Raw genomic sequence first — 14,254 nt, forward strand, 5'->3', positions numbered from 1 at the left:
TTGGCCGGAACCTGATTTTATTAAGGAAGACGTTTTTGTGCTTAAGCAAATTTTGTGCTTAAGCAGCTCTATGAAATTGGCCCCAGGTAACGTTCATGCTCGGCACGAAGTGAATGCAAATTTGAGACGTCAGGGCCAGTTTTCGCGCTGCGAATTTGCAAAAGTTGATTGCATTTCAACTCAAGTGAATTTTGCATCGAATGCTTTGTGACGTCAAATTCGCAAGTACGAACCGGCCTTTACACCACAAATAAAAAAGGGTTAATAGTAACGGCCAAAAAATTATCCAGGTAGGTAGGTAGGTAGGAAAATAATTTATGTTTGTCTAAAGTTCCTTGTACTTATGTTGCTTACTTTAGGTACCTTCAACAGTAATCTGTTTAATTAACCTGTTTAATTGTTCAATGAACCAATAACACACAAAATTGCACATGGGAGAATTTTTCATTTTCAAAATGTAGTTTATTTTCAATTTAACAAGTTAATTGACCTACAAAAACCCAGGTAGGTCTGATTAACGTAAACAGCCATATCTTCTTTTGGCCTCGATTGACAAAACATTCGATGAATGAAAAGTGTCACATTTATGTATTTCTCCAAAAATTTACAACTGATACTTAATGTCACATGGTGTGCTGTCTTCTCGGTTCAACTGCAAGTATACACGTAAGCATACACTGACTTGAAAATCAATCGGTGCACTTAGGCCTAATGTTCACCCAAAATAAATTCTCAGGAATTCATCAGGTTTTTATACTTTGGTAAAAAAGATGAATAGGAACTGTAAGAGACTGAAGTGAAGTTATTGACGAAACAGAAATAAGGATTGGGAATTGCTTTTTGGTTTATCAGAATTTGATTTTGAGGCTATTTCAAAATTGTACATGAACAGAAGAGAACAGAATGTAAAGAACGTCCATGGACATACCTCTTTCGCAGTAATCTCCAATGAAGCCTTCAGCACAGATGCAGATTGCTGCTGAATCCTCTTCCAAGCATGTTGCTCCATTCATGCATGGGTTGATGCTGGCATGACAAAGTGGGGCTAAGTTTGAATTGAAAAAAAATACATCTATAACCTGTTACAAAGTGGCAGTTATTGCTTTATTGTGCAAATGAGTGGACAGGGCCTTTTTGTTTTAAAATGAAGATCAAGCTCCTGACAACATTAAGGGTGATCATGTTTGAGCAGAAACGGACCGTTCCGGATTATGCCATGAATCCCTGTCCTCCTTTGGTCTGCGTATACTTCTAATGGGTTGCAGGCCAGTATAAAATATGACCCAAATTGCCTACATCAACCAAATCATGATGTGTACGCTGTCAATTTGTAAGGTTTGCATAGCCACCATTTCAGTCAAGTTCCCTGTATCCAATAACAGTACTGATTGATAATGTTTTTTTTGTGCAAAAAGGATTTTTCCTTCCAGCCTCGCTTTGGTTACATTGTTTTGAATTGGAAACTAATCCAAATGGTCGCAACGTGATCATGGTCTATAGGCTCCCAGCTCTGAGTTTTTTTTTTTTAAACTTATATTTCAGAGAAATTTGGGATGAAATTGGACATGAACGTTAGAATTTGCAAATGGGTGCAGTCGTTGAGGGATCATTTTTCATAATGACGATGGGCCTTCAGAACTACATTTTAAAATTGATTATCTTGGGAGAGAAGTATAATAAAAAAAAAAATTGTCATCCTCAAAAACTTGAACAAGAAGTTAAAGATGGTACGTCAAGCTTCACCATGATGTGTATCCTGAGGACCTTTGATAGTGGTGACGACTAGCTGATCTTGAGTTTTGGAAGCAAGATCATTTAGAATTGGCATAGACAGCAATTTCTTTACTCTTAAATCTTAAATTACCCAATTCACAGTGCGCTCCAGTGAAACCCATCACGCAGGAACACAGCACTGTCACGTCGTCGGTGGAGTAACAATTGCCGTCATTCAAGCAGGGATTCATTACCTCAGCACAGGGATGAGCTGTGGTCCAAATAACAAATGAAATAAATCATGAAAACATGCACAACTACTTGTGAATTTTACAAGGTTTTATATTCCGTCACAAATTTTGAAAAAGCTTGCTTTTAACCAGTTTCCATCGGATGATGTGTATACGCGCAAAAGTTTTGCGGTATTCGGAACGGATGACTGATAAACACGCAACGAACAAGGCCAGAAATATCTGTCAGCGACCCACTTACAACGAGTGAGGCCGGAAATACCAGGGTGTGCTACCCCCAAATGACGGCCTGAACCTGTCTGGCATCAAGGCTTGTGAAAAAAATCCCGCGCCTGGGTCCCGCGCCTGTTAACTAGAGGAAAGGTTTGAGTTGTTTAACAGATAAAACGTGACAAAAAGCATGACTTGAGAACTTTACAAAACCTTTTCCCATCACAATTTTTTTTCAGGAAAAAATGCTTATTAAAGTAAACAAGTACAGGAAACATTTGAGATTTTTTTTCATGTTTCCAGATTGTCTGGCCATGTTGTTTTGTATTTGAATAACCTTGCTAAGCTTTTAGGAAGAAAAGTGGAGAAACTCGGGCATTAAAGGGAATGTACATCATTGGATTTTGCTGTAATTTTCAGAAATGAACTATTTGAGGGGTTAGTATGATAGATCAAATATTGTTACACTGACATGTTTGAAGTTTTGTGTTCGAAAATGATGGTAAAACCAAGAGAAACAAAAATGCTCAAGTAGTCTGGTTCCATGACTCCACTAAAGATAAAACGGATCAATTTATAGATGCCGGAAAGGTAAGGGAACCAGTCTAGCTGGCCTGCACCCGTTCATGAACATGTTACCAATAGCACACAAAATTGGGACTGAAGAAAATGGTAAATTTGGAGCAATAGTTGAAAAATGGTTTTTCCAACGGTTGGAAATGTACACAAAAATACAATTTTCTTGAAAACGACTTCACACCAGGTGCCATAATTTTACAGGATGCTTTAGACTGTCACTTACCAACAACCTAGTATAGTATTTCATAAAAACGTGGTAGTTTTATTTTTCGATGTTTACAAATGTTGTTTATTCCCTTTAATTCTAACCATGTTTGTAACATAATTTTAAGCAAAAATATGGCTTTATTTCCTACATTGCCAGGGAAGGTTTGTCTGTACCCAGTCAGCATTCTCAACGGAAAAATAGCTGGTGCGGGGAAATATCAGGAAAATATTATGATCACAAGTTCTAAGATGTTATTTTATAAATGGGCACTTGTTTCAGACCATTATAGATGGCACTCTTTCACTGCTAATTTTTAGCAGGGTGGCATACATTTTAGCAGCGAACTGCCATACGCCCAATGATTTGCATTTTCAAAAAGGGCAAAAGTCTTATGCCCAGAGCCCAGATTGAGCTCCTTTGACCCTTAAGCCCTAACTCCTTTTTGTCTTTTATTAATCCGCCAAAATCCATCACTGACCCTGCTTAATAGGACCAAAATCCGCTGAAATCCACCACAAGACCTGCACCACCACTATGGGTGGATTTTGATGGACCTGGTACTCATGGCTTGCCTACCAAAAATTCCCAAATTGGGGGAATGGATTTTGATGGAGTTGGGAAAGTTAAGGTTAATTAAGTCACTGTACTGCCCCAAAGTACCAGCCTGCCTATTACTCAATGTAGTGCCTGAAACCACCAGAGCATATGTTTTTTATAGATCCATCACAACAAACACAATTAATGTACATGTCCAAATGGGTTAACCCTTTACAGACCTCTTTGGCAGTTGTCCCCCACGAAGCCTCTAGGGCATAGGCATACGGCTGTTGAATCCACCAGGATACAAGTTGCACCATTTGCACAAGTGTTGTTGCTGTCTGGGCACTGGGCAACTGAATACAAGACAAAGAATCGAAGCATAATTGTAAATAATTTGTTAATTTTTAAGTAATTTTTCAAAAGCTTTTTTAAGTACAATGTAAGAGTGATGCAATAAAACATACAATTTCAGGGCAACTCTATAACAGACTTCTGCACTATATACATTTATCGGGAGGTCTATCTGAAAATGCACCCAAAAAAAATGTATCCATTTTATTATTTTTTGCAGGATAATACTTGAATGGCAAATTACAAAGTGCTGAGCCAACAGGGATGTACAGCACCCTACATTTATAGTCTAAGGACCCATTTATCAAACTCCTTTTGCAACACTTTCAACGTATCTGAGTCCAAAAATATCCGAGAGTACAGAACCCTACCGGACATTTTTGTGTAAGTTTCAAGGGCACAAAGTCCCATGTAAAGTAATGGTGACTGACTTTTCCTTTTCTAAATCCTGCAACAGCTTCCAAACTTCCCGATAGATTTCAATGGATCCATATAGGAGTGTGAGGGTTGGTAAAATGTCTTACCATTCTCACAGAAAGCACCAACAAAACCATCAGCACACTCGCAGACTGCTTCTGTGTTCGACACGGAACACGTCGCTCCATTCAAGCATGGATTGGCTCCTGCTTTACAAGGGTTTTCTGAAAAAATGCAAAAAGAAAGAGAAAATGACTTCAATTTTGACAGAAACAGCTAGTACTCCAACAGAAAACTCATTCATTTTTCTTGCAAGAAGCTTTGATAAAGTTGTACAAAAGTAAGCAACGATATGAACTCATTAACTTAAAAAAAAAAACACGTTGTAATTGTCTAAAGGCTTCACCAAACACTACCAATGATTGTTCTAAGGCTGATAGATAATCAAGGTCTTTATGAAATAATAAACTGTCACTGGATCTCTTCAAACCATCCAATGTGCGTATTCTTTGTACTTTAACTTTCACGGTGCTTCAAGTGCCATGAATAGGTTTTGACTTCCCAAAGCCTACAATTAACACCTTCAAATTCCTTTAGCTTGCTTTGGAGGATCTTGATGAGGCAGATATCCAATTTAAGATGATCTTAGCATCAAATGCACTCATTATCCAAGTCCTACACGTGGACCCAATTAAGGCTAAAAGCAGGTATGGCCTTGTGGGTAAGGGTTTAGGACTCACGATCAGAGAGTCATGAGTTCAAATCTAGCTGCATGTTGTGTCCTTGGGCAAGACCCTTCACCCCTACTTTCTTCTCTACAACCAGGAGTGTACCAGCTGAGGAGTAACCTGCAATGGACTGCCATCCCATCCAGGAGGAATGGAAAAACTCTCCCAAATTGTTTCATGCTAAGAAAACTAGAGACACTATTTGACACCAGCCTGATGACTCGTTTTGGCCTGGGAAAGACTGGACTTACTCTTGGGCCCAAACCATCTCCAAAATAACCGCATAATGCCTACCTGTTTCACAGTGAATTCCAATGAAGTCTGCCGTGCAAGTGCACACTGCAACGAGGTCGACCATGGAAGGCGAACACAGGGCACCGTTTAAGCAAGGGTTGATTCTGTCTGAACAGGGGTTAACTATCAAAAATGAAGAGAAAAAATACATTAAAAAAAATTAAAAAGACTAGGCAAACCTAATAAAGCTGGGCCCCAACAAATTTGGTCTAAGCGTTCTAGGTAGTAACAATTTTTTTGGCCATAAGTGAGGCTTAACCACTTCGCGCTGGGGTTATCTTTGCCAAAAATTTCAATTTTCTCAAAATGCACAGTTTTCAGCCAACTTCTGATATACAGCCAAACGCCACAAATACTGATTCGCAAGAGACATTTCAACAGTATTTGTACGATATATTTCTTGTAGAAACCTCACATACTCCGGAGTGTGCACTGCAGCGTACATTGTAGAAATTAGGCCGTGCACAACGGCCATCAAGATCCACACACAGTCTGCTTCCACAAACTTCACGGACTTTGTGTGTGTACAAAAGGCACGAGGGATATGCGTGTTTAGACATCACCTGGAGGTGAGTCGAGGCAATCTTGACAGCTTAACTTGTCAGCGGTGCCTGTGTATGAAAACAGCCAGTGCATGTTATCACGTCCTCCGACGCAAGCTGGTTAATTCCCAAGTGACAGACATGAGTCAGTCAGTCAGTCAGTAGGGGAGTCGGTCGGGGGGGGGGGGGGGAGTCAGTCAGTCAGATAGGTGTCCCTCTGGGACCTGCCAAAAGTTCCTATAAAATCTTAAAAACAGCAGAGCAATGTGCCAAAAGATCATGAAACTGAAAGATGTTTTGTCATATTGCAAAACTGCGAAACAAATGTTTCTTTTTTCTCTCTAAAAATATCAGGAAAAAAAAAAGTACTTAAAAATCTATTTTTTAAATGTGTGGAATATGGAGTGGTGAATTTAAATAAAAAACCTTGGCAAAACCACCCGACATCATGTTCTTGCTGTATTTCTTATTGTGAAGCTTGGGGAAGTTCTGGTCAACTTTACCACACATTGAATGTTATATACATGACATACAGATCCTTGTCATTTGATTGGTGGAACTCAGATCAGGTGACATTCGTTATTGCTCCCATTCTCACGCAAGGGCTCAAAAAGTCCCATTCGCCCATGGGGAATGGAAAATACTATTCAACAGTTATTATCATTCTTCCATGACGCAGTATTTGTGTGCAAATGCATGCTGGTGTGCGCATTCAGCGTTGCACGTAGCGCGTATTGTTCCAAAGAGCCAGCCCTACAGAGTTGGCTTCAAACATTTTCGTGAAGGGGTGGTTTTATAGCTCCATGGTTTGGAAGAGAGAAATGCATTTCTCACCAATTTTATGTTGAAATAAAAATTCTAATATCAAATAACAAGGATCTATGTCAGTTCAATTATAAAACAAATATTGAGTGGCTTTAAATTGTGAAATGGGAGGAATAGTATCGCTCGGTAAAATCTGGACTTTTCCATTTCACGAGGCGAAAGAAAAGTCCAGATTTTACCTTGCGGTAAATATTCCTCCCATTTCACTCTGAGCCACTCAATATTTGTGTAATATTTACCATAACTGCAATCATTTCCGACGTAGTCCCCAACGCATCCACACATTGGCGCGACGCCGTCGAGTGAGAAACAAAAGCCTCCATTCATGCAGGGATTGCTGCCATCATCACAGGGATGGTCTGAAAAATTGGACGTCAGAAAACTCTCTGTTAAAGCTAATTACATGTAAAGGGTTCATGAAATGAATTTTACACTGGAGCATATTTGCAGTCGAGTCGAGTACGAGTACTTTTTTCCGAGTACCGAATACTGCCGAGTTCTTAGGCTGCCGAGTACGAGTACGAGTACTTGTACTCCCGAGTACGAGTACCTGTGCTTCCGAGTACGAGTACTTGTACTTCTGAGTACGAGTACGAGTACTTGCATTTCCGAATACGGCCATACGGCAAATGGTTCATTGTGCGTAATTGGCCCAGGCCCAGTCAGACCGATATGCAGACCCACTCACGGCTATAGCACAGTTATTGTGTTTGTCCGGCCGGCACAGAGGGAAATCAGGAAATCTCGATTTATCCACAATCCAATCAACCATTTCAAATTGAAAGTATCGATAAAATAATGCCATTGTAAGTGAAGCTATTATATACCATTTTTCCTGAGTACTGCTGTTCAAGTACGAGTACTTTGCTGCCCGAGTACGAGTACGGTCATTTTGAGTACGAGTGCTTTGACATTCGAGTACGAGTACTCCAAAAAAAGTACTCGAGTAGTACTCGAGTACGAGTACCGAGTACGAGTACTACAACACTGCATATTTGTAGCAAATATCCATTCCTCTGGAATGTACTAATAAAAACGAGGAGACGTCCCTTTATGGTAAATTATTTTTGTGAAGTGCACTTTTTTAAACATATTTAAAATGTTCCATGCTTTTCTTGACAAGTGAGGGCGCTATTGCTTTGATGTCACTTTAGGAACACCTCTTCAGATTAGGGTTTTTCTCTTCAAAACAATTGTTCTGCTGATTGAAAACATTTGTGCACAGTTTTTTCATTGTCTTACTGTCATGTACTGAAGCAACAAAGGAACATTGGAAAGCAGAAAAATAACCACAGCAAACCCCTACAATTCTGGTGATTTTTTTATGCTGAAGAAGTTTCTGCCTTGCATGACATCACAGTTTTGCTCATGAATATAAACATTTCCTTTAGCATAAGAACCAAAAAGTCACCAAAACAACCTTAAAATGGCAATATGAAGATTAAAAATAATGTTAAATGGAAGACAAATTAAGGTACATTTCAAGGATTACATTTACAACTCGAAAGTACTCTGAAAGCACAAACCTCCGGCCGCCAAGGCTAAACAATTCCCTGGCATAGGCCCTATTGTCGGAATACGCCCAAAAGAAATACTCGCATAAATCAATGGTGAAGAGTCCTTAAAAAAAATCATGCATATAGACCCAGATCAGGATCACCTCCAAGATATAACCGATTTGTAAGTTTGTACCAAGGACCACCACTAAAAAAAATCATGGAAATCTGTCCATAACGTTATCCCGTTAATATGTGAACAGACAACCAAGGCCTGCCTAGTACAGTCCCGGGCTCAATTGATTAAGAATTAGGCCTATGGCCATTCACTGGAAATCTTTTCTTGCATTTGGTTTACGTAATGGGCTGGATTTAGCCCTTTACTGGGTAATCCTTTCTAGCATTAACACTACGTTTCTGGATTAATATTAATAAAGCAAATTGAATTGGGAAAAATCCAAACAAACAAACAAACAAACAATTTAAAATTGACTCTCTTCACTTCACCAGTCAACATGCATTGTAGAACGTATATATATACCAGTTGACAAGTCACAAATCAGGCCACGGTACAGCATAGAGAAATGGTACAGCCTGAGATAAATAAGAGTAGAAAGAAGAGCCCTTTTCGTGACGTAACCAATTATAATTATTATGTGAGCATGCAATGTTTAATTTTATGCGATCAAAAAAAATCGGTGCTATCAATCAAGTATGACGATCATCATGCCAGCTGCAGCACCCATGCCATGGGCAAAAATGCCGATCATGTCATAGGCCTACCTCTCATTACCGTTTGTATTGGCTCCATTTTTCGCATGAAACTTCGCTGGCTCATGCACCCCCACCACATGATTTGAAATTCCCCGCGGGTCTGCACGTCACGTTTATTGATAAATGCTTTCAATTTCATATTCATTAATATCATCAAAGATTCCGCACCGTACGCGCACGTACGTGGCGCAGGCCTATCCCCATATCTAAACACTTGGTGGCGCTATTGTGATTTTAGAAGTGGGCGGAGCTGATGCACGTGACCCTACTTTTTAAAACGGGACTTTTCTGGAAGACCGGAAGCCTTTGGCACAATCTTCACAAGTAACACCAATACAGAGGGTGTGGGGGTGTCACCCCCCCCCCCCCCATTACTCAGTTTTGTCGGCAAAATCATGGTGCTGTCAGACTGAAGAATATGCAGTAGGAAGGGGAAAGAAAGTGGGAAGAAAAAGTGGACACCGTTGAACAAAACCCTGCGAAGCTAAAATCTTCATAGACGGCGGTTGACAGCTACAGCTGTGCAAAACACAAGCACGTGCTTGCAGTCGCAGGCAGTTACGAATCGTGAGCTGATTCTCCGAATCAGTAACGACTCAAAATCATGGATCCGAATTAGCTATAAAGAGGGCAAATCTCGAAATACAGTCAAGCTACAGTTTCGATGTGATGTTTGTGATGTAATATATCAACTTTGATGACCCACCCCATCTCCGTAAACACGAGCACATTTTATTCAAAAGTCAGGGGAAAGGGGCCAGGAAATGCCTCAGATTTCAAGTTGCACCACAAAGCATCTAGAATGAAACTTTTCAGCCGGGCCCTAAAGCGGGCACCGGACCCCACGCCTTCAGGGCTTCACGGTCCGTGCTCGCATACCCCCCCCCCCCCCAGTCTGGGAGCAGGGGACGGGCCAGGGTCCTTATTCACAAAGCACCCGTAAATGCTTGCGGGCGCGCAACTTCCCCGCAACCCTCACTTAAGCACTTGCGGGTTATTCACGAAGCCCCCTTAAATCTGCGTGTGCCCGTAAACCACCCGTAAATTTGCGGGACCTCCAGACGTCCCGCAAGCACACCACAACTTGCGTGGATCATCTCGATTGTCACAATGGCGGCCCTCTTGGCATGTATTTTGGATCTACGAACTGATTTGACGTGCCGGTTCATCTTCCGTGACCGGTTGAACCAACTATAGGATGAGTTAAAAAGAAAGTGACCGAATTTGAAAAATGTGTTCAAAATATTTGGCGCGTTCCATTTTCATGGGCGTCAATCGGTGGGGGACAAGTCCTCCCCCCACTTTTTTTTTTTTAAGTGGCGGATATCATATCGTTTGCCCCCCCCCCCCCCCACTTTTTCTATCCCCGAATAAAAATTGTAGCCTACATAATGATTCTATAGTAGCTGATTCAATGACTCCAAACTAAAAAAATGATGTTTAAAAGATGATCTTTTGCTCACAAAAGTGGTTTGAGTGAACAGAAATTGCCTCGGATCGCACCACAGATTAAGCATCTAGAATCCAAAAAAATTTCGGGGCCGTAATAGGTATGTCCTCCACTTTTGGGAAGCGACTGCCGCCCTTTGTTTTTTCATGGGACGAAGTACATCTTATGGGATTTTAAGTGTGAACATTTCACCTAAATTGCACAGTCTAATCCGAAGTTATGCCTATTTCAATAAAACGATCACAAACTTGTTTACCACTCATCACGTGATGCAAACTGAACACCCATTGAGTACAATGAAACGTGGACTTTCCCACCGCCACTGAATGAACAAGAGCATGGGAAAGGATACAAACTTCACCATCAATATTTTAAAAAAAAATAGAGCTAACTTGTTTATTATATATTGAAAGCACACATTCTGACAGTGGTTTCTGTCTTGAGTTCAATTATTAAAGGGAACCTGCAAAAGGATTTGTATGACTTAAATAGATTTAAAACAGCTTTCTTGCCATGTTACTATGACTTTCAATCTTCTTTTGTAGTAGTAAAAGGGAGAAATTTCAACATTTCAATTTTTATGCTATTGAAACTTTCCATATTCATGACCCAAAGCGTGATGTCATTCAAAGCAGAACAGAAGTGTCTCTACAGCTTTGAGTACAAATATATATCACGCTTGTTTCTATTTTCTTGCAGTAAGTTCCACTTTTTACTTGTTTATCATGTTAAACAGCTTGTTTGGACACTAGCAGTCGCCACTAGTTTTTTTCGAAGCTTTTTTGTGGGTAACTTTGAAGGAGTTATGTTTGTACTGTTCATATGCACTTTTGACAAGGAGTTCCTTGTGCGACAAAAGCAAAATAGCGCCCATTACATGCGATTGTTTTGATGAAAGGATTTGCTAACAATTGAAAAACTACCACTCTCTTGTCACTTCCAACGAAAACAAGTATTACGATCTTGTATGTATTGTTGCGACACATAATAATGTGTAAGAGAACAAGATGGGCTGAATTTCCACTGCATGTTTCCTTTAAAGTCTTGTTGGCATTTTAAAGTTTGTCTGTAATATGATTCTCACTATTAACCCAATAGCTTCCAATGACATTCAAGGACAGCTATAAAAATGGGCTACGTTTGTAACACGTGCATAACTTCTAAAAGCATTGGTAAATTTTAGTGATTCATTATTTTCATTAAATGAGTGGAAGAACATGCTCTTAAAGACATGCTTGATTGGTGTTGATTGTTTGCTAAGAAAACAAAGACAAGTTAATCTGAATCTGCCTGTAATTTTTACAACTAGCAAGAACTCTAAAATGGGATAAAATGTCTTGGCATGTTTTTTTAATGTTCAACCAATTAGTTGCGGGTGCCCGCAGCATGCGGGTCCACTAAGGGAACTCTAAGGGTGCTTCGTGAATACCACTTAACGCAAGTCTTACGTGCCCTTAACATCCACTTACGGGTCCCCGCAACGCAAACATTTACGGGTGCTTTGTGAATAAGGACCCTGAACAGTAAGGTATGTGCACAAGTACGTACTGAGCGTTACACGCAGTTTTGCGACGAGCAAATGCCCAAAACTGTTCAATATGATAGGGCACAATTTTGACGATTTACTTTTGGTTAAACTTATCCCACTAAAAAATTAAATCCATTCAAAGCAATCAAAATAAATAACCATTCATAATATTTGTAGAGGAAATTAGAAATGCAGTTAAAGGGATCTTTTTGGGCAGAAATGATCAATTATACCCTCAATTTGCGTGACGGTCTGTCGGCAAATTTCACCGGCGATGGAACCCCCTCCATTCCAAATGCCACGGTCTAGCGAAGCCCATGCCTCAATGTCTTTGGCGTGGCATTCCAAATGCACATTTTTTTAACAGCACTAGGATAGGTAGGGCGAACTCTGTGTGGACGGAAAAATACCCGCCCCAATTGGCCTGTATTCTATTCATTACTTTGTCACTAGAACATTGTTGTGTTTCGTTTAGGGACACCTTTTCTGTTCCTACTCTATATAGGCATCATAAATTAATGGTCATGATGAAAACAAATTATTACGTGCCAGGCTTTTGTATATAAGAAGCTCTTTCATGAGAAATGTTTCAGCATATTCTCTAAGTTACCCGGGATATTTCTATAACACATGGCTATAGAAACAACACTTTCAACGGTGGGGACGATCAAGGTATAATGTCCGCCGTGGGGTACATCACTCATGTACCACGGGGTGTGCCTGACACGTACCGCGTGTTTGTGGCACATCACGTGTTCGGTTCTCGACCAATAAAACAGCATCATCTATTACTGAGGTATAACAAATGCATTTGTACACCATTCAGCAATCAAGAGTCAAGAACCATTGAGTTTCATAAGCCAATGTAAAACATTCCTAGATGTTGGCGGCGCTCAACTAGGCGGACGCAAATTCGCGTGACCTCGGGTCCATGCGATGTCAAAACAAGGCTTGAGCGTATAGCTTTCACGATGAAAGTGCGTTCACCTCGCAATGTTTTCACCTTGCTAGCCGAAAGTGCATGACGCGCAAGTTGCGTCCTCCTGTAGATCGTCAGTTTTCATCGGTTGCCATGTGTAATATACCAATCAGCACTCTAGACTCAAGAACTATTGAGTTTCCAAAGCATATAGGTACGATCTTCGCTCGTATCCCCGCCCTGCAGACAGGGCGCTGCATGGGACACGATGATGAGCTTCACAGAATCTTGTTAAGGAAGTGGGGGTGGCATTCTGGGTAATTTATGACCTATGTATAAAACAATCTGGCTGCAGCTGTTTAAGACCGCAGTTACCCAATGCGCGCAAATGCTATCCGAAAACTTTCTCATAGAAATCCACACATTACATACCAGATGTGATTTCTTTTTCATTGCGGACCATTTGGACAAATTTTGAGCGTCGCATATAATAGGGCCTTTGCAATTTGACCCTTCGTGTATTCGAAATGGAGGATGGGCAAGTGACGGGAATTCAAAATTTACAAAACAGATAAGTTTTACAGATTTTCCTACATTAGGCCTATCACGCTTTCCAACGAAAAAATCATTTATGAATAGGAAAAAAAAAGAGAGTTGTGACTCAGTCTTAACGGCCGTTTAAAACCTTGGGTCGTGATGACTTGCAGGTCACAGGTCACAGGTCAAGCAAAATTTATCCGATCGGAGGGTAAATTCATCAGCCTGTCCCAGCGTCCTGCAGGGGGGGGGGGGGTACCAATGTAAAAAAAAGTCCCGGATGTCCGCGCCCACCTATACAATTTAAGAATGACGGGCACCGAAAAACATACCAAAACTGTCACCCAAGTAAATAGCGTTCTGAGTTTATAACTAATTTTGTATTCAGACGCCACAACATTTGCCTCCTTGCGGAAATGGAACCCTGTGCTTATCTTTAAAAAATAACACTACCTTGTGCGTGACACCCGTACATCAGTAAACCCAGCAGCACAACCACAAGGGGATTCGTCATGTCCATTTATCAGGTTTAGGTCAATCCTCTCCAGACGGATTTCTGATTATCAGATCAAAATATCTTCTGAGATCTATCAACACTACGCCTCAGGCCCTGTCAATACTGGCGTGTTGGCAGTAAAACTGGCATCGGCATTCGAAATACTGTGCGTGCGGTGCGGCCCGCGCCCGGCAGTGAAGGCGGTACTGTTGCCGAGTAGAACCTGGCTTCTTTCCAGAGCTTCACTTTTCAGTAAACTCTCTGGCTGAATTTTGTTCAGCGATCAGTGAGCATCCCTTTTTATTCTGGTCAGTGTAAGGCTTTGAACAATAATAAGAAAGGACCCAGCGGCCGTACGAGACCCATTATGCAGAAGCGTAATTGTAATCCCGAGTG

At 40.7% G+C, this 14,254-nt stretch overlaps 1 protein-coding gene across 1 annotated transcript in view; it reads right to left on the reverse strand.

Moving 5' to 3' along the window:
- The window catches only part of LOC119742566 (neurogenic locus notch homolog protein 1-like), a 48,170-nt gene extending 33,916 nt beyond the window's left edge, over nt 1–14,254 (reverse strand). Inside the window, exons 1-7 of the mRNA XM_038218648.1 lie at nt 13,816–14,254; nt 6,898–7,017; nt 5,292–5,414; nt 4,377–4,493; nt 3,738–3,854; nt 1,865–1,984; nt 929–1,045 (exon numbers count right to left, since the gene is read on the reverse strand). Coding sequence (XP_038074576.1) covers nt 929–1,045; nt 1,865–1,984; nt 3,738–3,854; nt 4,377–4,493; nt 5,292–5,414; nt 6,898–7,017; nt 13,816–13,882 — 781 coding nt within the window. The 5' untranslated portion in view covers nt 13,883–14,254. The remainder of the gene's footprint in view (nt 1–928; nt 1,046–1,864; nt 1,985–3,737; nt 3,855–4,376; nt 4,494–5,291; nt 5,415–6,897; nt 7,018–13,815) is intronic.

The sequence above is a fragment of the Patiria miniata genome, unplaced genomic scaffold (genome assembly GCF_015706575.1).
Source record: "Patiria miniata isolate m_02_andy unplaced genomic scaffold, ASM1570657v1 HiC_scaffold_6, whole genome shotgun sequence".
Taxonomy (NCBI): Eukaryota; Metazoa; Echinodermata; class Asteroidea; order Valvatida; family Asterinidae; genus Patiria; species Patiria miniata.